Source organism: Pongo abelii, chromosome 2, assembly GCF_028885655.2.
Source record: "Pongo abelii isolate AG06213 chromosome 2, NHGRI_mPonAbe1-v2.0_pri, whole genome shotgun sequence".
NCBI lineage: Eukaryota > Metazoa > Chordata > Mammalia > Primates > Hominidae > Pongo > Pongo abelii.
Window position 1 is genome coordinate 138,885,575 of NC_085928.1, and position 26,123 is coordinate 138,911,697.

At 41.6% G+C, this 26,123-nt stretch overlaps 1 protein-coding gene and 1 pseudogene across 8 annotated transcripts in view; one reads left to right on the forward strand and one right to left on the reverse strand.

The window, feature by feature from the left end:
• Nucleotides 1–365: 365 nt before the first annotated feature.
• Nucleotides 366–19,732, reverse strand: LOC100455854 (inosine-5'-monophosphate dehydrogenase 1-like; annotated as a pseudogene).
• A 275-nt stretch (nt 19,733–20,007) lies between these two features.
• The window catches only part of ANKRD28 (ankyrin repeat domain 28), a 197,917-nt gene continuing 191,801 nt past the window's right edge, over nt 20,008–26,123 (forward strand). The window contains exon 1 of one of the 8 annotated variants that reach the window (XM_063722569.1): nt 20,008–20,440. Coding sequence is in view for 2 of the 8 variants with exons in the window: in XM_063722572.1 (XP_063578642.1) it covers nt 20,414–20,440 (27 nt within the window). In the remaining 6 variants the exon portion in view is untranslated. The remainder of the gene's footprint in view (nt 20,441–26,123) is intronic. The other 7 variants (XM_063722572.1, XM_054552558.2, XM_054552555.2 and 4 more) reach the window with 7 other exon arrangements.

Consider the following 26,123-nt stretch of genomic DNA (forward strand, 5'->3'; position numbering starts at 1 on the left):
TCCTGGGGGGCTGGGGGCAGGGAGGTGCTCTACAGGAGAAGCCAGGAGGAGCCGCCTGCCCCTGGGGTGGGGACCGGGCTGGAGCAGGCTGCAGCAAGAAAGACCTGAGGCAGGCACCTGAGACCCCGGCTGGCTGGGCTCAGGGGGCTTCCAGGGCAGCCTGGCCCAGGGAAAAGTCCTGACTCTGCAGGGGATGCTGAGCGAGGGGCTGCAGACCCCTCAGGACCTTCTCTCCTCTCTCCCTGGAAAGGAGCTGGGGAACCTGTAGTGCAAATCTGTGGACCACTCAGTTATGGAGGGAGGCTGTGCCCGAAGGTAGACACTGGGGTGCACCCCCTCCACCACCTTGACCTCCACTGCTGTCCTCAGTACAGTCGCTTCTCCTAAGAATGAAGGCCATGGACGCCACCCTTGATCTGGGCCAATATGGTCCACTTCTCAAACTTGAGCTCTCCTGAGTACATCATGGACCAAAGGGCAGACAGGCTGTGGGCCCTGCTATCCTGGCAGCCTTGCTGGATGTCCGCTGTGAGGTAGGGCACGAACTTCTGAATGGACCCTTTGTCCTGGATGGAGTTTGAGATACCCTGCGCGATCTTCACCTTATCCCCCTCACTGAAGTATTGTTTCTGGCTGCTGCTGCTCTTCCCCATGGCATCCAGCGAGCCCATGCCATGGTACTTCTTGAGCCGCACCCCATCTGAGAAGAAGTACTCACCGGGTGCCTCCATGGTGGCAGCCAACAGGGAGCCCATCATCACTGTGGAGGCTCCAAGGGCCTCCACGATCTGGATGCCACCATTGGCTATGATGGGCACACCAAAGTGCCGGGCATACTCGGCCACCTTGTACACAGCAGTGCCCTGGGGCCGACCACAGGCCATCACTTCCTGGGTGATGCAGATGGAGCTGCAGCCCATGCCCACATGCAGCCCGTCCACACCAGCATCAGGTTCTTGGCCTGGGCTGCTGTCACCATGTTCCCCCCAATCACCTGGAGGTGGGGGTACTTTTGTTTGATGTAATGCACCATGGTGATCTGATATGCCGAGTTCCCTGGGACGAGTCCAAGACTATATGTTGACGCCCGCCTGGGAGAGCAGGTCCAGGCAGTATTTTTCATCCTCACGGGTGCCCACAGCTGCCCTGCACAGCAGCTGCTTGTGGGAATCCTTGGAGGCCAGAGGGTAGTCTCAGTTCTTCTTCAGGTCGGTGTGGGTGATGATGGCCACCAGTTCATCGCGATCATTGACGATAGGCAGCTTCCCTTTCTCGCTACACTTAGGATCTCTTTTGCCTCTTTCAACGTCACACCTGCTGGAGCCACCACCAGCTCAATCCTTGGCGTCATCACCTCACTGAGGAGGGTGGTGGTGTCCTTCTCAGCAAGAAAGTCAGTGTCTTGGGAGGTGACAATGCCCAATAGCTTGCTGCCTATGGTGCCCGTCTAGTGATGGGTATGCCAGAGAAGCCATGCCGCATCTTGGCCTCCAGCACATCACCCACAGTGTCCGAGGGGCTCAGCACCACGGGGTCCGTGATGAAGCCCTGTTCAAACTTCTTGATCTTCCGCACCTCGTTGGCCTGGAACTCTGCGGTGCAGTTGTGGTGAATGAAACCAATACCTCCCATCAGAGCCATCGCGATGGCCATGTCAGCCTCTGTCACAGTGTCCATAGGGGAGGAGATCAGCGGCGTCTTCAGCGTGACCTTCCGGTTCAGGGCTGAGGTCAGGTCCACCTCATCAGCTATGAAGTCTATGAATCCTAGGAGAATCAGGAAGTTGTTGTGAGTGAGGCCGTCAGCGCTGGCGAAGAGCTGGGGCGCAGTGAGCCCATCCTTGCGCACGTAGCTGGTGCTGCCGCTGATCAGGTAGTCCGCCATGCTGCTGCGAGACCCCGAGACCGGACAAAAACACCCACGCAGACGCCCGCTGCTGCTGCTGCTGCTGCACCACGGCCACGCTGCTGCCACGGGCTGGGCAGGCCAGGGGCGGGGGCAGTCTAGAGTTTTAAGATTATATTTCTGTGTTATCATTTACCCCATCCACTCCCTCCCCTTAAGGTAATAACTTCTTTTAAAGCTTTTTTTTTTTTTTTTTTAAGACAGAGTCTCGCGGTCGCCCAGTCTGGAGTGCAATGGTACAATCTCAGCTCACTGCAACTTCCACCTCCCGCGTTCAAGCGATTCTCCTTACCTCAGCCTCCCAAGCAGCTAGGATTACAGGCGCCCGCCACCACGCCTGGCTAATTTTTGTATTTTTAGTGGAGATGGGGTTTCACCATGTTGGCCAGGCTGGTCTCAAACTCCTGACCTCAGGTGATCCATTCGCCTCAGCCTCCCAAAGTGCTGGGATTACAGGTGTGGGTCACCACGCCCAGCCTAAAGTTTTTATATTTTATCTTTTCTTTAAAAAATAAGTTAAATGGCCGGGTGCAGTAGCTCACGTCTGTAATCACAGCACTTTGGGAGGCCGAGGCGGGGCGGGTCACGTGATCAGGAGATTGAGACCATCCTGGCCAACATGGTGAAACCCCGTCTCTACTAAAAATACAAAAAATTAGCCAGGAGTGGTGGTGCGTGCCTGTAGTCCCAACTACTCAGGAGGCTGAGGCAGGGGAATCGCTTGAACCCAGGAGGCGGAGATTGCAATGAGCCAAGATCGCACCACTGCACTCCAGCCTGGTGACAGAGCGAGATTCAGTCTCAAAAAAAAAAAAAAAGAAAAAGAAAAGAAAAAAAAGTTAAACAATGGCATATCATACCATACATAATTTTCTGTGCCTTGCTTTTTTTCATTCAACTTTATACCTTGGTGATTACTCTATGGCAGTTTACAGAGGTGTTCCTCATTCCTTTTCTACAGCTGCATATTACTTCATCATGTAGATGTTACATAACATATTCAACGAGTCCCCTGCTGATACACATTTGAATTGTTTAAAGTTTGTTGCTATTTTAGGTAGTGTTGCAATGAATAGCCAATATGTCTCTGTATTTTTGCCAGAGTATCTTTGGGATAGAATCCTAGAAGGAAGACTGCTGGGACAAAATATAATTGCATCATAATTTTGCTACAAATTGCAGAAGCACTTCTTTTAAATGCAATGTATTTCTGGAAGTTTTGTCATAAAAGAAATCCTGAAACAGATCCTATTTCAGTTATCTACTGCTATATAACAAATCACCCCCAAAAGTATGGCTTAAAACCACCATTTATTATTTGTCATGATTGTGCAACTAGGGTGGGACTCCTCAAGAATGGCTTGTCTGTGCTTCATGGGGTGGCTGCTTCGTGATTCCTGAGGAAGCTGGGATAGTTTGGCTAGAGCTAGAGAATACAAGATGGCTTTATTCACATGTTTTGCACCTCACTTGCAGTGGCTAGAATAGTTGGGTGCTAGCTAGGCTTCTCTCTCTCTCTCCATGTGGTCTTACATCATCCAGAAGGCCAAGCTTCTTAAACATGGTGCCCAAATCTCAAGACAGCAAAACTGGAAGTTGGAAGGCCTCTTAAGGTCCAGGCCCCAAAGTTAGATAACATCACTTCTACTGAATTCTATTAGCCAAAGCTAGTCACATGGCCATCTATATTCAAGTGGGGAGGAAACAAACTCCATCTCTTGTTGGGAAGAGCAATGTACACAAACAAAGATGAAAGAAATTGTTGATGGTCATCTTTGCAGACAATCTACCACAGATCCCAACTACATATATGCATTATACAGACCATAAATATATGTCCTATTCTTACCTACATGAGCATCAGCAGAACCTGTGGGAAGATTCCATAAAGGTGATATGAAGTGAAACACTTCTGCATATGGTGGTGTTAAAAAGGGACCAAAAGTGGAGGTTATGCCTACCAAGGAAAAGGGTAAAAGTCTTGCTTTTAGGCAGGGCACTTAATCATCTATCTAGACAACTATCAACAGCTTTTATATTCCTTCATTCTATTTGTGTTTATTCAAGAATACTGTTTCAGACTCAAAGAGTACAGTGATGAACGTAACAGACAATATCCTAGCTCTTGTGGTATTTACATTCCAAATGGGGAAATACAGAACATGATAAGGGATAGAAAGACATGTAAGAATATCCTGTCCTTGAGGAAATTATAATGTTGTTGAAAGTTGGGGTGATAGGCAATCATTGCCTAGTTAGAGATAACAAGAAGACAAATACAAACTTTGTATAAATAGAGGTAAACAAACACATATTAGAGCATCTGCTCTGCATAAGTAGCTACACCACCAGGAGGAAAGTCTGCAAAGGTCCAGAAAGTAATGAGGAAGAAGAGTTAGGAGAAGGAGGGATCACTGTGGCCTGGAGGAGTCAGGGAAGACTTAGGATGAGAGAGAGAAGCATAGTGGAACCAGAACCTTTCTTTGTGTATCTGATGACATACTGGCAAGTCCCAGGGGCTGCTATGTGATTAGAGCTTCTCACCAGGATAGCTTCCTTCTAAGATGGCCTCCCACTACTTGCTGAGAGAGGAAGAAAAAGTGGGTTTTTAAAACTGGCTGATTTACCTGGTAAATAATGTACTTCTAGTCTATAGAATACTGTATTTTTCAAAGCCAAAAATGTTCAAGGCTTAGTCCTTGCTGCTCATATCGACATGCTCTCCCTTGATGAGCTCACTCAGTCTTGTGGCTTTACATAGCATCTAAATGCCAATGACTCATAGGAGGATAATATCTTCAGTTCTGACATCTTGCTATACTCATATATCAACCATTTTATCTACATATCCATTTGGAGATCTAACAGGCACTGTAAGCTTCACATGGACAAAACCAACTGCTTGATTTTCCCTAGAAAAACTCTGCTCCTCTCCCAGTTTCCCTGTTAGTGGCACTACTACCACCAAATTACTCAGACCAAAGCAATGGAGTCTTTGTTGTTTTTTCTCTCACTCCGTATCCAATCAATCAGCTGTTGAACAACAGTTGAAGAACAACAGCTGAACGATCCTGTTTGTTCTATCTTTTGAATATATCTCTCCAACTCCTAACCTCAAGCTATCCTCCCACCTGGGCCTCCCAAAGCACCACCACACCCAGCCTACTAGAATATATCTCAGACTCAATTACTGCTCAGTACTTCTTCCCCTGCACCAGCCCATCATCAACACTCATCTCCTAACTGATCTCTTGCTTCCTCTCATGCTATTCTCACTCTATTCCCTACAAAACTGTCTGGGTAAACTTTTAAAGATAAAAATAAGGTCATTTAAAATCCCTGACTAAAATTCTTTAGAAAAAAAAGGAAATAAAATTAGAGGAAGAAAACATGACCAGAAAACAAAGAAAGAAAAAAAAACCTATAATGGCTTATCACAGTAATTAAATTAAAATTCAAACTTCTACCCTTACAACTTTCCAGCCACACTGACCTTCCTTATGTTTCTTAAACATGCTGAATTTGTTGCTTCCTTGGGAATTTTACATTGCTCTTCCCCAGATCTTTGGCTGAAAACTCCTTATTTTCTACTTCTCAGCTCTCAGGGCACATTACAGATACCTTTTCTGACTGTCCTATCTAAAGAAGTCCACAACCAAAACTCACTAACCAAGGCACAGTGGATACATTGATAAATATAACAGACAAGGTCCTAACTCTGTGGTACTTATTTTCTAAATGGGGGGAATGCAAAACACGGTAAGAGACATCTTGTTACTCTGTTTTATATTCTTCATAATGTTGATCATGCTCTGAAAAAAATCTTATTTATTCATTTTCTTGTTTATGTCTATCTTTGCCATTCAGTATATATTAACAAAAGGAGATAGGACAGATACCTTAGCGATCTTGCTCTCCACAAAGCCACTAGTCTTTACAGTAGTACCCAGCATATAGTTGGATCTCAAAGTATCACTGAATATGCTTGTACATATTAAAAAATATAGGAGTAACATCACAGCTATAAAGGAAAAATTCATTATAGTAGAAAAACGGTTAATGAACCCCTTTACCCAAATAATATCCTTCCCAACCTTGACATCTAATCCAACCCCAAAATTTTCTGATGTCAAGGGTTAGTGGACCCATTCCTTATACTGGCTACCAGGGAAATGTATGTCAACCTAATTACATCAGAGCAACACACATTTCCTGGAGGGCAACACACTTCTTTTCTTCCTGTAAAAATGTATTCAAAGTTGTGTTAAACAACATTGTTACAGTTACAGATTCTTGTGGTATTTTCTTTGTTTCTTTGACATAAGCAATCGTGACCTAGCTAGAACCAAATAGAGATAACGGAAAGACAAACAAAAATTTAGGAAAGTGGACAAAAACGAACACAGATTAGGCCATCTGCTCTGCATTATATGATCTAACACAAACAACAATGAACCTGACTTTACATTCTGATGCTGGACAAATTATGTAGTCCTTTGTGGTTCATATTCTTCTGTCTGTAAAATCTGGACAGTCGTGCTTATTTATTCTCCCCAATTTTCGTGTGAAATAGCTATCATTTTATTTCATAGAACTATGAAATGTTATGCCCTGCGGAAGCTTGAGAATCATCTCATCTGTATCCAAATGTGGAAACTGAGGCCTGATGAGGTTAATTGATTTACCCAGACTCACAGCTAATTATTAACAAAGCTGGAACTTATAACAGAAATCGGATTTTCTGACCCTTAGGCAAGTGGTATTTCTGCCTCACCATACTGCAATGTTTGCCTTACTGTTTCGTTTTTGATGGAGGAGTATATTATCTTCCAATTAGTATGTAATCCTTGAGGATGTGGTAAGTTGTTCTTTCCACAGTAATTAGTTGGCCATATGTAAATAAATATTTATTAAATAAAGGAATAGTTTGCCATCAATCCATGGCACCTGCCACCCCTCTATGTTGCAATCATCTACTGACCTTTCAGTCATTTCCTCTCATTCATTCAAAATTTTAGCATATAGGTCCCTGTCTCTCCACTGTGACTTGTTATTCTTGGTGACTTCAACAAGCACTAAATGATACATCTGACACTCTGGTCATTCAGTTTCTTGACTCCTCACCTCTAATGACCTTTTTCTCCTCCCCACCTTAGCTACGCACTCCCATGCTCATGTACGATTACTCTAAAACCTTGATTTTAGGCATTCCATTATTTGACTACTTCCTTCTGTCTTCCTAGTTCACTTATTTTAATACACTCTAACTCTTCTTTAATCCTATCAGGAACTCTGAGCCTTTGGCCTCATCAATTTTTCACGGGGCTTCCTTTCCTCACTGTCCTTTTTATCCAGCCTAGATTCCATGGTCCATGACTGTATTAATCCTAATTAAGGGTTTGTCAGTGTACAACCCCAAAGGCCCTTACCACGTTCTTTCTCCATCATACTGTCCTAAAAAAAACTCCAATCTTGGTTAAAGCCAACTCTCTGCTTGATCTTTCCCTGCACTTAAGCATGAAATGAACCTGGATAAAACAGTCGCAATTGTGTTGACTGGTTAAATTTATGATCACACACTATAGGAGTGTCTTCGGCAGTGCCCAATAATTCTACATTTCCTTGGCCAACCCTCTCCCTCTCTTCTAGGCAGAGTATATAAACCATATACTCTTGATGCCCACTCCTAAATTTTACCTGATACCTTCATCTATTGATTTGCTAGGGAAAAAAATAAAAGTAAGCAAAAAAGAGGTACTAGAATCTTTTCAATAATCTATCTTCCCCACCCCTCACCCTCCACCATTTAAAATGGATGAGGTGTCCAAGTTCTTACTAAAAGCTAAACTCTGTTGAGAGACAATTCTCTAAGAGTCTCTTACATTTCCTTGTTCCAGACTATGTAATCAAGGATTGAATGTTTCATAGCCTTGGAAGATAGAGATAGTGTCTCCCACTGGAACAAACAGCAAGAATGTTTACTGTTCAATATAATAAAAACAATGTCTCTGGAGCAAAGGGCACACACCTTTATTGCCCAATATAAAAGATTCAGGTTCCGTAAGTTCAGAGTTCCTCACTTGCAATGCAACTCCATGCATATGCAGGTATCATCTGGCCCTCTTCACATTGATCTGAGGAATTGGGGTGCAGGGAACTGGTGGTGTGAGAAATCAAAGCCTTTGTCTTTGATACAGGAGTTTCCCGTTTGCTGAGCATCCATGAAATAGTGGCAGGTTAACTTGTTAGCTTACATATACAGTAAAATCTCAGACCCTTCAGAGTTCCTGACATGCTTTACTTCTGAACTACATCTCATTCCCTCCTGCCTTCTCAAGGACTTTGTGCCTGCAGGTATCTACTCTCTCTTGCATCACCAACTTTTCCCCCTTTTAACTTTCAATTACTCCTCAGACTATACATATAATATCTCCCATCTTAAAAGACAGAAACAGCTTCCCTTAGGCTTTTCATCTCTCTCCCTTCTACTCCAAATCACTGCTGTCCTTAATTTTAACAAAACCCCTTGGTAGAGTTGTCTGTATTCATTTTTTCCACTTCTTCACTTCTTATAATGAGTTCTGTTCCAAGTCATTCCTATTAGATTTTTATTTATGCTGTTTTCCCAAAATCCTTCCTAAGATTGTCAACAAACTCCACATGGCCTAATCCAATGGTCAATTCTCATTTTCTTTTATAGGAATTAGCAGCACTCAACCAGTTGACCACTCTTTCTCTATTGAAATACATTCACTCTTGGTTTCTGGTTTCTCTTATCCCAGTCTCCTTTGCTGGCTCTTCCTACTCTATTGAGAAGATCACGTGGAGTTTTTTTGGTGCTTTATTCCTCTTTCATTCTTGATTTTGGTAATTAGTAATGTTTCTCTTGTTTTCTTGGTCAGTCTAGTTAAGGGTTTGTCAATTTTGTTGATCTTTGGAAATAAAAAACTTTTAGGGATTTAAATTTTTTATCTATTGCTTTTCTACTCTAATATTTTATTATTTTATTACTTCTGCTTGTCTTGGGCTTAGCTTGTTCTTTGTTTTCTAGTTTCTTAAGGTGGAAGCTTATGTTTTTTATTTGTCTTTTATTATTTTCTGATATAGGAATTGAAGTTATATTTATTTCTAAGTACTACTTTAGATATATCCCATAGATTTTGATGTTGTGTTTTTGTTTTCATTCAGTAAAACTTAATTTCCCTGTGATTTCTTCAACTCATGGGTTATTTAGAAATGTGTTGTTTAATTTCCAAATATTTGATGTTTTCTCAGGTTTCTTTCTCTTATAGATCTCTAACTAAATTCCACTGTGGTCAGAGCACATGCTTTGTACAATTACAATCTTTTTAAAAATTTTATTGAGACTTGTTTTGGGCTCTATTACATAGTCTATCCTGGAGAATGTTACGTGTGTACTTGAAAAGAATGAGTACTCTGAAGTCATTCAGTGGAGTGTTTTATAAATATCAGTTAATTGATAGTGTTGTTAAAGTCTTCGTTTTATCAATTATTGAAAGTGGGGTACCGAAATCTTTTAAAAATAATTTTTATTGTGTATATTTAAAGCATATGATTTTGTGAAATACATACAGATAGTAAAATGGTTCCTATAGTGAAGCAAATTAACATATCTATCATCTCACATCATGTGTGGCACTCACATTTTGTGTGGCAAGAGCAGCTACAGTCTACTCATTTAGCAAACATCTCCAAAGCAATACACAATTATCAACTATAGTCTTCATTTTGTACATCAGATCTCTAGACTTATTCATCCTACAACATTGTATCATTTGAACTACATCTTCAATTTTCTCTACTTCCCACTTTCCTCCTAATAACCACTGTTTAGTATCTCTGTATACTTGAATTTTTTTAAAGATTCTGTATATTAATGAGATCATACAATATTTTTCTTTCTGTGTCTGGTTTATTTCTCTTAGCATAATATCTTCCTATCTTCCAGGTTCATCCATACTGTGGCAAACAGCAGGATCCTTCTTTTTTTTTTTTTTTTTTTAAGACAGTCTCACTGTGTCGCCCAGGCTGGAGTACAGTAGCACGATCTTGACTCACTACAACCTCTGCCTCTCAGGTTCAAGAGATTCTCCTGCCTCGGTCTCCCAAGTAGCTGGGTCTACAGGTGCCCAGCACCATGCCCGGCTGATTTTTTTTGTATTTTTAGTAGAGACAGGAGTTTCATTATGTTGGCTGGGCTGGTCTTGACCTCCTGACCTTGTGATCCGCCCACCTCAGCCGCCCAAAGTGCTGAGATTACAGGCATGAGAAACCGCGCCCGGCCAGGATTCCTCCTTTTTTAAGGCTGAATAATATTCCACTGTGTAAGTATATGTAACACATTTTCTTTATTCATTCATCCACTGAAAGACACTTAGGTTGTTTCCAAATCTTGGCTGTTGTGAATAATGCCACAAAGAACATGGGAGTGCAGATATCTTTGTAGGGATTTCATTTGAGTATACACCCAGAAGGGGGATTTCTGGGTCATATGGTACTTCTATTTCTGTTTATGAACTTCTATACTGTTTTCCATAATGGCTGCACCAATCTACATTCCCACCAAAAGTGTACAAGGGTTCCCTTTTCTCCACACTCTTGCCGATACTTATCTCTTGTCTTTTTGATAACAGCTGTCCTAATTGACGTGAGGTGGTACCTCGTAGTAGCTTTGATTTGATTTCCCTGATTAGTGGTATTGAACATCTTTTCATATACCTGTTAGCCATGTTTATGTCATCTTTGGAGAAACAGGTCCTTTGCCCATTTTTATATCAGCTTATATGTTTTCTTGCTATTGAATTGTTTAAGTTCTTTATAAAGTTTAAATATTAGCCCCTCAGCAGACATATGGTTTGTAAATATTTTTTTCTCCATCTGTAGGTTGCCTTTTCATTTTGTTAATGGTTTCCTTTGCTGTACAGAAGCATTTTAGTTTGATATAGCTCCATTTATTTATTTTTGCTTTTGTACCCCAAGCTTTTGGTGTGATGTCCAAAAAATTATTGCCAAGGCCATGTCAAGAAGCTTTTTCCTTATGTTTTCTTCTAGGACTTCTAAGGTTTCAGGTCTTATGTTCAGATCATTTATCCATTTTAAGCTGATTTTTGTGCATGGTATAAGGGTTCAATTTCATTTTTTTGCATGTGAAAATCCAGTTTCCCCAGCACCATTTATTGAAGAGATCATCCCTTCCCCATTATGTCCTCTTGGTGCCCTTGTTGAAAATTAGTTAATCATGTATGTTTGGATTTATTTCTGGACTATTCTGTTCCACTGGTCTATGTATCTATCTTTATGCCAGTACCATACTATTTTCATTACTATAGCTTTGTAATATAATTTTAAATCAGGAAGTGTGATGCCTCCAGCTTTTTCTCTATTTCTTTACAAATTTTAGGATTGTTTTCTATTTCTACGAAGAATGCCATCAGGATTTTGATAGAGATTGCATTAAATATGTATATTGCTTTGAACAGTATGAACATTTTAACAATATTCATTCTTCTGATTCACATGCACAAGATATCTTTCCTTTTATTTGTGTCTTCTTCAGTTTCTTTCATGATGTTTTATAGTTTTCGGTGTATAAGTCTTTCACCTCTTTGGTTAAATTTATTCCTAAATATTTTTTAATGATATTACAAATGAGATTTTTAAAATGAAATCTCTACTACTGTTGAATTTGCTTCATCCATTTATTTTGGAGGTCAGTTCTTATATAACATTTATTATTCTAGATGTATTGACCCCTTATCAAAATGTCTCCAGTAAGATTTCTTAAGTTTAGTTTACTATTTTGATATTAATGTAGCCACTCCAGATCTCTTATAGTTACTGTTTGCATAATGTATCTTTTCCATCTTTCATTTTCAACCTACTTATGTCCTTGAATCTCAGGTGTGTATCTTGTTTTATTCAGTCTGATAATATCTGCCTTTTAGTGGAGATGTCTAGTTCATTCATAACCAATGTACTTATTGATAAAGTTAGAATTTCTTTTACCATTCTGAGTTATTTTCATTGTGTGTCATGTCTTTTTTTATTCCAATGTGGCAATTATTAAAATTTAAGTTTATATAAAATGCCAACATATTTGGAGACTAATGATTTCTCACTAAAGAAAACATGCAAAATACAGATAAATGAAGAAATGACTCATACTTCTGTCATTCAAACATAATTTCATTTAATACTATGGTATAGTGTCTTCTGGTCTTTAGTTTTTTTCTATTCGTAGATGTTTGCTTATTTCTGTTTATTTTTTACAGAGTTTATATTATACTATGTATATAATTGTTGCATATTTTTCTTATGCAGTCTATTATTTATATTTTTCATCTACTTCAACCACAGAAAAGATGTCAGCAGCAGAGAGATACTTGTAGTAGTTAAGCAGAGATCCTCTTGAAAAAGCTTTTGAATAAATGAAATGGTTCTGAATGGCCCTATTTTTAAAATAACTGTACTTGGATGTCAGAGGGTTGGGATGAAATAAAAGGTATCTGAGAAGCATTTGCTGCATCAGGAATCTCGGTGTTAATACACTTGATGTTAGCCTCTATTTATGAAACAAAACGAAGAAAGGTCATGTTTGATAAAATTCACCTCTAAAATGGCTGGACTTAGTGTCTTGGGGGAGTGGTGTGAACTATTGATTATATATGTGTGCGTGCATATATTCTCACATAATATCAAGCTTACTGATTTTATGGCATTCAACCCTTTTGTCTGTTTCTCTCTCGGCTCACTGCAACCTCCATCTCCTGGGTTCAAGTGATTCTTCTTCCTCAGCCTCCAGCTGGGATTACAGGCATGTGCCACTACATCCAGCTAATTTTTATACTTTTAGTAGAGATGGGGTTTTGCCATGTCAGTCAGGCTGGTCTTGAATTCCTGACCTCAAGTGATCTGCCAGCCTCGGCCCCCCAAAGTGCTAGGATTACAGGCATAAGCCACCACGCCTGGTCTGTTTTTCATGGGGCATTTGCCAATTACTCTATGTAGTTTCAGCAAATTTTGCTTAATGTGGTTAAATGCACACAAGTTCATGACTACATGGTGGCTGTTTATCTTTTTGGTGGACAGTTCCTTTTATGATGACTACACATTACTTGTTAATTCCTATCAATCCTTCTTTCCTTACATTCTTATGCCTGATATGTTATTAGATGAATAATATTTTGATTAATATTTTCTTGGTATATAGTTCTTTTTCAATCCTTTCCCTAAACTTTTGCAATATGTTTTAACCATATATCTTGCAAATAGCCGGTTTTTAAAAAAAACCCAGTCTGAATGTGTTTGTTGTTTTTTTATAGACAGATCGAATCCATTTATATTTATTGTGATTAACAATATCCTGGGACTTCTTTGTACAATCTCATTTGAGTTTCCTATTTATCATGCTGTTAATTTGCCTCTCTTTATCTCTTTTGCCTACTATTTCATTAACTAAGTTTTCTCTAGGCCATTTTTTTTTTCTCTATAGGTTTGGAAGTTCCACATTCTAGTTCTCTTATTTTGGTGAATACCTTTAAATGTTTAACATGTATATCAGTAATGGATTGTGTTATATTCATGGTTGCCATAATCTTTTAAACAACCTTTCTATATTTGTGATACTTTTCTGATTATAGGTCCTACCTACCCAGGATAGAATTGAGAACTCAAATTTCCTGCCTCTCTTGTGGTTAGAATGCAGGCCTGTGACATAGGCTCTACTTACCAGATGTACCTATGGAAATGTAAGGAATGTGAGGATACAAGCTCTGCAGACAGCTACTACTCTCCTGGCTACAAGATCAAGTTCCAGACACAGAATTGACACTGATCCTGGGAGCAGGAACAAATGAAGAAAAGTCGAGCTCCTGATATTTGGATTGTGATGGGAACAGCATGCCAGTTAGTTCTGGCATGGTTTTGGGCATTTTTCTAGAAGTTTAGCCCAGGATTGTTTTTCCAGCTCTCTCAATAATTTTGTTATAAATTTTTAAAATTCCTGCATGGATTCTGTTGTTTACAACAAAGAACCTTAACCAATATAACTTGTCAAAGTCTAAGGTGAAGGAATATTTCATTGCCTTTGAATAAAATAACTCTAGAATATTTTAGCTCAGAACTCCCTCCTACCATCATCTACCATATTTTAATAGATATTTTAATTTCACCTGGTTTTAAAATTCTAAAATACTAGCACTTAAAAACATACTACTGATTCATATTAACCAAGATACTTGCTAATTTGTTTATTTTTTTCTTCAGGTTTCAGCTTTTTTCTTGTTGGAGTATATTTCCTAGGACTTCTTTCAATGAGTATGTGTGCATCCTAAATTTTGAAAATGTGTTTATTTTGTCCTTTCTCCTGAAAGATGGTTTAGCTAGGTATAGAATTCTAGTTTCTCAATTTTGGTCTCTTAATACTTTGAAAATATTTTCCATCATCTTCTGTCACAACTGTTGGTGATAAATCTGCTGACAGGATGATAGTCATTTCTCTTAGGGTAATTTGACTTTTCTCAGTGGTAACTTTTAGCATAATTTTGTTATGTCTGGTATTCTTTAATTTCACTACTATGTACAGGTCTCAATTTCTAAAATTTATTCTGCTTGAGACAGCGTACTCCTTTGATCTGACAACTCACATTTTTCAAGTCTGAAAATTTCTCAGACATCATCTCTGGAGATCACCTCTCCTTCCTTCTCTCCTCCTGAAACTCTTTTAGATATATGTTGGACCTTCTACTTCCAGCCTCTGGGTCTCTGAACTTACCTTTGCTGCCTTTTCTTTTTCTTTCTTTTTTTTTGAGACGCAGTCTCGCTCTGTCATCCTGGCTGAAATGCACTGGCATAATCATAGCTCACTGCTCAGCCTTGAAGTTCTGGGCTCAAGGGATCCTCCCACTTCAGCATCCCAAGCAGCTAGGATTATGGATATATGCCACCATGCCCAGGTAACTTTTATTCTTAGTAGAGATGAGGTCTTGCTACACTGCTCAGGCTGGTCTTGAACTCCTCACTTTAAGCAGTCCTCCTTCCTTGGCCTCCCAAAGTGCTGGGATTACAGGTGTAAGCCACTGTGCTTCACCCTTTTGCTGCTTTGTTAGTCTATTACATGCATTTTCATAAGATAGGGATTATCTGGCTAAAAAGCCTTAAATATTTATCTATTTCCTACCACATAAGCTGCTCTTCTGGCTTTCAAGGTCCTTATGCATCCAGGCTCTGCCATTGATTAGTTGGGTAACTTTGGGAACACACAATTTCTTTGGGCTCCAGTTCCCAACATAAAAAGGTTAATAAAAAATTTAAATGAAGTAAGCATATAAGGTGCTGTGCAAGTGCCCAACAGTAAAAACAGTAGTAGAACAGTAAATAAAACGTGGTGTGGCTGCCTAGCTCACAGCAAATACCCAGGTGGTCACATCTGTATAACATCTTTCCTTCTATCATTTTGGACATGAATTCTGAATGGAGACTGTCATCAGCTCCAAGACATTGCGGTAGTGATTGGCTGAGGCATGAGCACATGAGTCTAGTCCAGCCAATTAGTCATTACTTCAGATGTGTCAGGAATATTGACTCTTTTCTTTTTATCACTTCAGAGTACTTAAAATGTGTCAGTGGAGCTACTGGCTGTAGTAATGGAGAAAAAGAAAGAGACGTGGAAAACAAGAGAGAAAAATTGATTACTGGCAACAATTAAGTTCCTGGCCCCATTGGCTTCAATGATACGGTTTTTTTTGGTGTTAAGAATTTCCCTAATATGTAAATATTTCATTATAAGCAGGAATAGCCTTATAATGAAGATTTTAAAAATATTAGAATTTGAACATGCACCTTATTTTTGCTCAATTGCATAGTTGTTTTTTTTTTTTTTTTTTTGGAGACAGAGTCTCACTCTGTCACACAGGCTGGAGTGCAGTGGCACGATCTCAGCTCACCACAGCCTCTGCCTCCCAGGTTCAAGCAATTCTCGTGCCTCAGCCTCCTGAGTAGCTGGGATTACAGGCATGCGCCACCACACCCAGCTCATTTTTGTATTTTTAGTAGAGACAGGGTTTCGCCATGTTGGCCAGGCTGCTCTCAAACTCCTGGCCTCAAGTTATCTGCCCACCTTGGCCTCCGAAAGTGCTGGAATCACAGACATGAGCTACTGCACCTGGCCGTATAGACTTTTTTTCCTATTTTCTTCAGCAGCTATGAAAATGTACAAGGCGTCTGCAAAAAGTTCATGGAAAATGCATATTACGAAAAAATATGCATGGATTTTAATTTTTCCTTTTTTTTTTCTGAGACAGAATCTTGCTCCATTGCCCAGGCTGGAGTGCAATGATGCCATCTTGGCTCACTGCAACTTCTGCCTCCCAGGCTTAAGTGATTCTTGTGCCTCAGCCACCCAAATTATTGGTATTACAAGCATGCACCACCACATCTGGCTAATTTTTGTATTTTTAGTAGAAACAGGCTTTGGCCACATTGGCCAGGCTGGTCTCAAATTCCTGGGCTCAAGTGATCCACCTGTCTTGGCCTCCCAAAGTGCTGGGATTACAGCCATGAGCCACTGTGTCTCGCTGGATTTCAATTTTTTTTCACCAACATAAACTTATATTAACTGTTATAATGTATCTGAACAGGATACAGTTTGCAGCACTAAGAAGGATAAGGCGTCAGTTTGAAAAGAGCCCCTATCAGAACAACATGAATTCTGTTAAAATTGAGGCAAGAACAAACCTCAAGTTTATGGTGAAGCTTGGGTGGAAGAATGGTGAAATCATTGATGCTTTATGAATAGTTTATGGGGACAATGCCCCCTGCCCCCCAAAATAAGCAGTTTACAAATGGATAACTCGTTTGAACAAGGGACAAGACGATGTCAAACATAAAGCCCACAGTGGCAGACCATCCACATCAATTTGTGAGGAAAATATCTTGTTTGTATCCTAATTGAAGAAGACTGATGATTAACCGCACGAACAAGAGCCAACATCACAGACATCTCAAATGGTTAAGCTTACATAATTCTGACTGAAAAATTAAAGTTGAGCAAACTTTCAACTCAATGGGTGCCCAAACCATTGGGCCCAGATCAGTTTCAGGCAAGAGAAAGGCTGTCAATAGAAATTTTAAACAAGTAGGGTCAAGACACTAAAACACTCGTACACTTCTTCAAAGAATTCTAACAAGATGAAACATGGCCTTACTATTATGATCCTGAAGACGAAGCACAATCAAAGCAATGGCTACCAAGAGGTGGAAGGGTCCAGCCAAAGCAAAAGCAGATCAGTCAAGAACAAAGGTCTTGGCAACAGTCTTTTGGGACGTTCAAGAGATTTTGCTTGACTTTCTGGAGGGACAATGAACGATAACATCTGCTTATTATGAAAGTGTTTTTGAGAAAGTTAGTAAAAGCTTTAGCAGGAAAATGCTCAATAAAGCTTCACTAGAGAGTCCTTCTCCAACATAATGCTCCTGCTCATTCCTCTCATCAAACGAGGGCAATTTTGTTAGGATTCTGATGGAAAACCGTTAGGCATCCACCTCATACTCCTAATTTGGCTCCTTCTGACTTATTTTTGTTTCCTAATCTTAACAATTCTTTAAAAGGCACGCATTTTTCTTCTGTTATTAACATTACATTATTACTGTAAGAAAGACTGCATTGACATGAATTCCCAGGACCCTCAGTTCTTTAAGGATGAACTAAATGGCTGGTATCATTGCTTATCATCTTGAACTTGACAAATCGTATGTTGAGAAATAAAGTTTATATTTTAATTTTAACCTTTAATTCTATTTCCCACAAACATTTGAAGTACCCTGTAATTGCTGTCATAATAATAATATAGTGTAATGGTCCTTCAGAGTTTTCCACAGCCTTTCATATCACTATCTTATCCGATGGTGTGAGATGAGTAGGCCAGGAAATGTTAAGCTTAGTTTTTTTATGAATGGTGAAACTGAGACACAGAGAAGTTAAATGGTGTTCATGGTGCAGAAGGGTGAGAACCCAGCTAGGTGTGAAGATCATCTATAAGGAGAGCTCCATGCCTACTATAATGCAGATGATACATCATAAAACATTTTCATTAATTACTATCAGAAAATTTCAAAAGAGTCCTGGAAAGTTTCGTTAGCTTCATCACAAAATCTATTAAAATGCATATTTAGTCCATAAATTCATACTCTCAAACACACTTACATTCTCCCAAAAAATCATCTTTGCCATGTTCCCAATCAGGTTCTCATTGTGTTTTTAAATTCTAGAACTTTAACCTAGAGGAGAGATTATTTGTCGGGAAGAGGAGGGCTATATTAATTCCTGGCTCAACATCCATAGTGCTTAACAGGCTTACTTATAAATGAGGGTAAATCCTAACACTCCTAGGCCAAGATAGAACACGACTGGATATGGCACATGGGTAATTACTTACAAAGCTAACTTGTAATCACAAAGTACTGTAGTAATATTATCACAACACCTTTGTTTTGGAGAACTCAAATGCTTTCACGACATTAACTCATTCACCCTCACTGAACTGATAAGGAGGGGTTGGGTGACATATAGTATCTCTATTTTATCTGCTGGAGTTGAAATAAAGGGTAAAGGAGCTACTGAAGAGAATGCAAAGCAAGAGCAGTTTGATTTCCTTTTTAGCCTCATTATGACGGTTAGATCACAGTTATGAGAATTCCTCCATTTTAAGTAGAAAATATCATGACGAGGGACACAATTTTAGGTAAGAAATTGTTTCAATGGAACCATGGCATGGATATGTCAAAGAATATTGGAAGGGTCATCAGTTAATCAGGTGTGTTTTTTTATCTTGCACTCTATTTTCATTTTTTTTTTTTTGCGTGGCTAAAGCTAAGTTTTTTATTATAAGTGCAGCATTACAATAATCTGATAGTCCTGACGAAGATCTCCATTTCTCTAGACTGCCATTAGGCTCGAATCGATTCTCTAAATAAAGTCCATCCCAAGAGACACAACTGATGTAGAGGATAGAAAAGACTTTTAAAAACCGACCCTGACGTCACACGTTTGTGTTTTAACCATCTGCACCTTTTATAAACCAGAGGCTGGAGCCGCCCGGGCGGACAGACCCAGGCGTACAACAATCTTCTCCCACACGAGCCTGGAATGGCAACAGCGTGCGGCTGGCTAAGAAAGAAAAGCCGTTTCAGAGCTGCGGGGTGGCGTGGGGGTGTTTGTGGCAGGATGAGGGAGTCATTCCTCTTCTCCTCCATCCAAGGATGCTATTTATTAGAAATCCTGCACATCTTTTTTTGTTTGTTTGTTTAAGAAAATTGATTTCTCTCGAGTGGGAGGCAAAATGCTTCAGATGCGAAAGAAGGGGTGGAGGCAGCAAGCCTGGCTGGGGAGCTTTCAAGGGAAAACCACACAGCTTAGCTTCGGATTGGGACTACGGGCAGAAAAAGGATTGGGCGTCCACAACCTGTTCGGCTGCGAAGACGACGCCCTTCCGTCCAGAGTGCCAGCATCACCCCCGCCCCTCACCCGGTCTCGGCCTGCAGCCCCCGGGGAGGACAGCAGCTCCCCCCATTCCGTGACCACCTCTCATCCCACTCCTTGGCTCCCCACCCTCCCCAAACCCAGGGGCGCATTCTCACGCTTTCTCCACGTGCAAGTCCGGCTCGCCCATCGCCACTCGCCGCAGCCCCCAGGTGCCCACCCCTTCCAGCCATTCCGGTCCCTCACCCAGCTCCTTAGTCTTGCCCTGGCTGAAGGAGGCGTCCGCGCTCCACCTCCACGTGCGAGTCCGGGGCCGTTCCCCACCTCCCCCCGCCACCTCCGCCTCGGGCTCCGCCCACCACGCCTGAGGCGCGCGCCTGGGAGCCGGGACACCTGGCCGCCCTCCCCTGGCCCGCACCCCTGCCGACTCCCCCGCCCCGCCCGCGCCACGGCCCCGCGCCCACCCTTGCGGCTTCCTCCGCCCGCCCCTCCCGTCGCGGGAGGCGGGGGGGCACCAGCGAGCGCGGCGGCGTGGCCAATGGGCGCTCGGCTTACTCTGGCCTCTCCCCCGCGCGGCCGCCAATCGCGGCGGGCGGTGGTGGTAATATTGTGGAGTTTGGATGCCGCCGCTGCCGCGGGCTGGAACGGCGCGGCCGCGGGGGCTGCCAGGGTATTTCGGGAAGGGGGCGTGAGGAGGCGGTGGCGGCAGCGGCGGGTAAGGCAGGCAGCAGAGGGAAGGAGAAAGAAAGGAAGGAAGAGGGCGGGGAGTCCTCAGAGGAGGAGGCGGGACCGGCCGGGCTCCTCACCTCTCGGCGGCGGCGGGCGGCGGCGGGCGGCCGGGGAGGCGGCGCCGCCCCCTGCCCGCGGTCTTCTCAGCGCAGTCGGCCGCGGACCCGCTGGTCCCGGGCAGCGGCCAAGGCTACTGGGGCGGGAGCAGTGGGCCGGGCGGCGGCGGCGGCGGCGGCGGCGGCGGAGGAGGAGGAGGCTGGAGTGGGCGCGGAGGCGACCGCCATGGCGTTCCTCAAACTCCGTGACCAGGTAGGTGAGAGGCTGCAGGGCGGGATCGCACCGTCCGGGAAGGAAGGGAAGCAGGGCGGACCGGCGGTGTGGGCCGCTGGGACGCCCGCTTGGCGGGGTGGTTGCGAGGGAAACGGGGGTCCTGCCCCGGGGACCTGCGCGAGACGGCGGGCCGGGGTCCGCGGGCGACCCGCCTGTCAGAGCTGCCGGGGCCCGGGTGAAGCCCACGTGCCGCCGGGGGTCTAGCCGCTGCAGCAAGAGGGGCGGGTACCACGCTCACAGCCCTCGCGTCGGGCGAGCTGCCGGGCAATCGCTTCCTCTTTACTCCCAGGTGAGGCTCGGGCCTAACAGGTGGCTTCCCCGCTGCCGGGCGGGAGCGGTACTGGCGGCCGTGACCCAGGGTCACGACCTTGTTCTGTTTGCTTGGCTGGGTAGTACGAGGGACTCTCTCTCCGGGTTAAAGGCAATTGATTCCGCTTAGAGACTAGTTACTCAATGCAAGTTTCCAGACTTGTTTTCTTTTGACATTTTGTGCACCATCTTGTTACTTTTCTTGACTTAGGAAGAGCTGGTCAAAGAATACAAGTCAAAAAGACTTGTAACTCTCTGGAACTGAAAAACTGCTTTGTATCTAGGAACGAAATCGCAACTGTATCTGAATGTTTTGTACACCTAAACATTTGGAAAGATGGGTAATAAGGCTTTTGAAAGATCCGGACGCTGCCAAACATTTTCCCCCTCTTTTAAGGAAAAGGAAAATTAATGTGTGACATTTACACATTAATTTATCGCAGGACGCTTACTAGTGTTGACAACTTATTTTTGCCATTTGTTTTCCTGAACAGAAGGTGTTGAACAGATTTGAAGGGAAAATAACTTGCATGTTTTGGGAAACTATTTTGAAAGTGAGCACCCCGTTTGCGAAAACAATGGGGAAGAACCTGAGACTATTTTTTATATTACTTAATAAAGATTGCACCTTAAATTCTGAATCTAATATCAAGAATTCTCATTTCATAAGTGAATTTTATGTTTAGGCTGATCGCAAACCTTGTGTATCATTTGGTATCAGAATGGTCTTGCTTGGTGTTAACATCAGGGCATGATACTTTGAAAAACTACAGTTTAGTCAATACAGTTTATACCTTATATTTCAAATTGTACAACTGTTCTGTCCTATAAGAGAGCCACTAGCCATATGTAGCAATTTAATTGAAATTAAACCAAGTTCCTTAGTTTTGCTAGCTACATTTTAAGTGCTCAGTAGCCATATGTAGCTATTGGCTGTTGTATTGAATAGGACAGACATAGAACATTTATCTTATTTCAGATAGTTCTGCTGGACAGCAGTGTTAGAGAATAGCAGGTAAAGCACAGTTATAGCAGGAACCATTTCTGCTAATTCCAGTACGGTCTGTGCATCTTATACTCTTAACAGTGTGAAACTCGAGATCTGGGTTTTCCAGTAACCTTTACCAGTCAAATGGCACTTTGTGCTTCCATTGTTAATGGTTGAAGTAATGACTGATCGATGTTTTCCTTTGTTTCTCAGTCCTGCATTTTTGAAAAAGTTGTTTTTGTGATTTAGATTACTATGTGCATTAGAAATTTGGTGAACTTTTAGGAGAGACTCATATTTGATTCACCATCAGGTTTTAACAAACGGGATTGTGTTTTTCAGGATTGTGTTAAGCAAAAGTGCAACTGGATTTTATTTTGGAATTGCAGTTGTGAGAAAATTGTGATGCCACTCCAGTCTTATGTATATCCATTAATATTCAGTGGTAATATTGAGCTTTAAAATGCCACTTGCGGCCAGGTGCGGTGGCTCACGCCTGTAATCTCAACACTTTGGGAGGCCGAGGCGGGCGGATCACTTGAGGTCAGGAGTTCAAGACCAGCCTGGCCAACATGGTGAAACCCCGTTTCTCTTAAAAATACAAAAATTAGTCTGTTGTGTGGTGGCACGCACCTGTAATCCCAGCTACTCTGGCGGCTGCGACAGGAGAATCGATTGAACCCGGGAGACAGAGGTTGCAGTGACCGGAGGTCGCACCGCTGCACTCCAGCCTGGGCGACAGAGCGAGACTCCATCCCAAAAATAAATAAATAGATGTCACTTGTAAACCTAATGGCTCGGGGATAAAGAACATTGAGGTTTACCTCCAAACTACTGAGTAATTGGCTCATCTGGTCTCTCTTGGAAGACTTTGAGAAATAAGTTTGGTTTTGCCTAGTTTAAAGGGAATAGCTGTTTTTAGAGGGCATCTTATATGTTGTTTTATTAGCCATTGGAAATGATGGTAAAAATGAAATAGAAAGCAAATACTCTTAAACTTTCCCATCTACAGGAAAAGCAGGTCAGCTAGATTATTTTGTTTGGAGTAATGGAGAAGATAGGGGTAAGGACATACAGACTTCTAAAGCTGGATGGTACTTGCCATAGCTTTTAGCTCAAAAGCCTTATATACACTTGACATAGGAAGTAGTAGAATGTACTTTTCTAGGTCTGTTTCCCTATTCACCTTGTATTTTGTTTTCTTCTGGCTTTGTAAACTATAGTTTAATACATATAAGCTACAAATGCAAAAGAGTTGTTTTTCTTTGTGCATTTAAGCATCAGGAGGGTTCTAGACGGTTTAAACATAAAATCAGTAAGTAAAGCAATTTGTTCTTATAGCCAGTCAATTTGAATAAGATAATTTTCTCTCATTTTGTGCCACCACCTAATTATGGGGGTAAGAAGTTATTACTGCATTACTTTCTGACTATGAGTAGATGAAAATGATTTTTAATTGTAAACTGAAAATAATTTGTTTTCTGTTTATAGGAATGGACACATTTTTTCCTTGAATTTTCACTTTAGTTTGAATAAATTTGTGACAATTGCAGGGTTTTTTCTAACAGATATCAGTGTTACGGTTTTTATTCTTGCAGTTGGTATGTTAAAATGTAATCATCCACGATTACATTTTAATTTATCAGCAGTACACCCTAATAAGAAGGGTAGAAGATCATTGTTTAGGGATCACAGACTCACAACCAGTAAGCTAAATGGTAATTGACATTGGGCTTCAGTGTTTAGAAGACAATAGGGAGTAGTGGACATCATGGCAAATAAGAACAACAAGTATGTTAGTGGCTGCCTAGCTTCAAGCCATTGTTGCAGTGCTGGTGTGCCTAGCATTTTTAGAACTCCATTTTTTTTTGGAAGCCAGAAATCCAGATTGCTAGACAAAACCTCTCTCTACAGGTATTTGTAAACGTTGGCAAGTCGGTAGCTACCGTTGACAACAATTAATGCTTTGGTTTTAAAGAGACTAGTAAGGAACCAGTTTATAACTGCTGGTTTAGATCAGTTTGAAAAAACAAAACTACAAAATAAGATTCCCATTAAATACAGTTTTCTTCTAGATAAAACAGCCAGCATGGTCAAAACACTTTTTAAAAATTGCAATAAAGCCCACATACCATAAAGTTCACCCTCTTAAAGGGTACAGTTGAGTGGTTTTTAGTATATTCACCAAACTGTGCAAAGCATTATCACCATCCAATTCCGAAATATTTTTATCATTTCCAAAGAGAAACCCCATACCCATTAGCTGTTACTCTCCATTTTCCCCTTCTCCCAGCCCTGGCAGCCACTAATCTACTTTCTGTCTCTGAATTTGCCTATTCTGAATATGTCAGATGAATGGAATCATACAATATATGGCTTTTTGTGTCTCATTCACTTAGCATATTTTTAAGGTTCTTCCATGTTGTGCACGAATCTGTTGGTCATAAATTTTTGTATCATGTTTAGGAATTCCTAAAAGAAGTTCCTGTACTCAGGTCATCTCACTGCCTTCCGTGGTGTGCATATGTGTAATCTGGGATAGTATTTATTTCTGTTTTTGGAATTTGTTTTATGAACTTTGCAGCAGTACTAAAGGGTAATAGCTTTTACATTTGGATCATTTTTGTGTAGGAGCCATCTTTGTGTGCTCCCTTATGGGTTAATGGTGAGGACTGATATGTTTAAGGTGTTGGGTTTTTTGTTTGTTTGTTTTTTGTTTTTTAAACAGGGTTGGCATATATCAGTGAGAAAGGTGTTGGATGGATGTGAGTAACTCAACCACTATTTTGGATAGTTAATAAGTTCTTATTTGATCAAGTACACACTAAGAGTGGAGCATTGTTTGATCTTTGAGGAAAAAAAAACACACAAAAAATGACGGTTCTTGGGAAATCTTACAATAGGGGATACAGAATGCATGAAATACTTGAAGAAGAACACTGATTCCCAGATATTCAGGTACTCTATGTAGCAGGTGTCTTCCTGTTTTGTTTTTGTTTTTTGAGATGGAGTTTTGCTCTGTCACCAAGCTGGAGTGCAGTGGCACGATCTTGGCTCAGTGCAACCTCTGCCTCCCTAGTTCAAGCAATTCTCCTGTCTCAGCCTCCCTAGTAGCTGGGACTACAGGCGCCCACCACCACACCCAGCTAATTTTTGTAATTTTAGTAGAGACGAGTTTCACCATGTTGGCCAGGATAGTCTCAATCTCATGACTTTGTGATCCACCCACCTCAGCCTCCCAAAGTGCTGCGATTACAGGTGTGAGCCACCATGCCTGGCGTGTCTTCCCATTTTGTGCTGGAGATGACAGGGGACACAAGGGTGAAGTAGCTACCATCTCTACCCTTACAGATCTTAGAAGAGGGCAAAAAAAAAAAAAACACATAGATGTAGGGTAAGTGAGATACATCACATGAAGAGGCTTATAGAGGCTGAAGGAAAACATGTGGAGCATATTAATTGAAAATGTAACATACAGTTCAAAAACAAGTTCTGTGTTTCTTCACTTTTTGGATACCTTTTGCAATACAAAATAGAACCTGGTGAGCTCCATAAGAGGTGCAGATAACGTTTCAGAATTTAAAAGGATCAGATAATCTGATTGTAAGTGGAGGGAAACCCTCATGGCAGGGGAGGTATTTTAGGTTCACCAGAAGTATATGTGGATGTTGAAAGCAAGCAGTTGTCAATGAAAGCAACAAGAGGGAACTGTGAAGGCAAGCCAGGAAGGATGGTTGGGATAATCAGGAGATAGTCTTGATTGGGGTGTGTAGTTGGAAAAGAGAAGATAAATTAGTTAACAGTGACTACATTAAGTACTTTGAATCCCAGGCTGAGAAGTTTGCACTTTGCTGGTGAGTGATGGGACGTTTGAGCTGGGCCTCCTTAAAATAGGGCCTGCGAAGGTTTTGGCAAGAATGTGCAGGTATGGATCCTCAGAGGGGTCCATGATCGCTGAAAGTTAGATAACCATTACAGGTTTTGGAAGAGTAGATTACAAAAGGCAGACAAACAGGGACACCCAAGACCAGTTAGGTAGCTACTGCTGTAAATCAGAACATACGTAAAATATTTTAGTACAGATCGAGGACATTAAGTACTAGGCAAAACTTTGAATGAGAGTGAGTGTATCTTAAAATATTTCTCATAGCTATATTAATGACCTGTTTGTATCTACAATTGAGAGTGTCTTGGATTCGTATGATAATTGGTAATTTTTTGGATACATAGTTCCACTAGGGTAAATTCAACATTATGAAAATACAATTAAACATTGATTATAGGGCCGGACGCGGTGGCTCACGCCTGTAATCCCAGCACTTTGGGAGACTGAGGTGGGCAGATCATGAGGTCAGGAGATCGAGA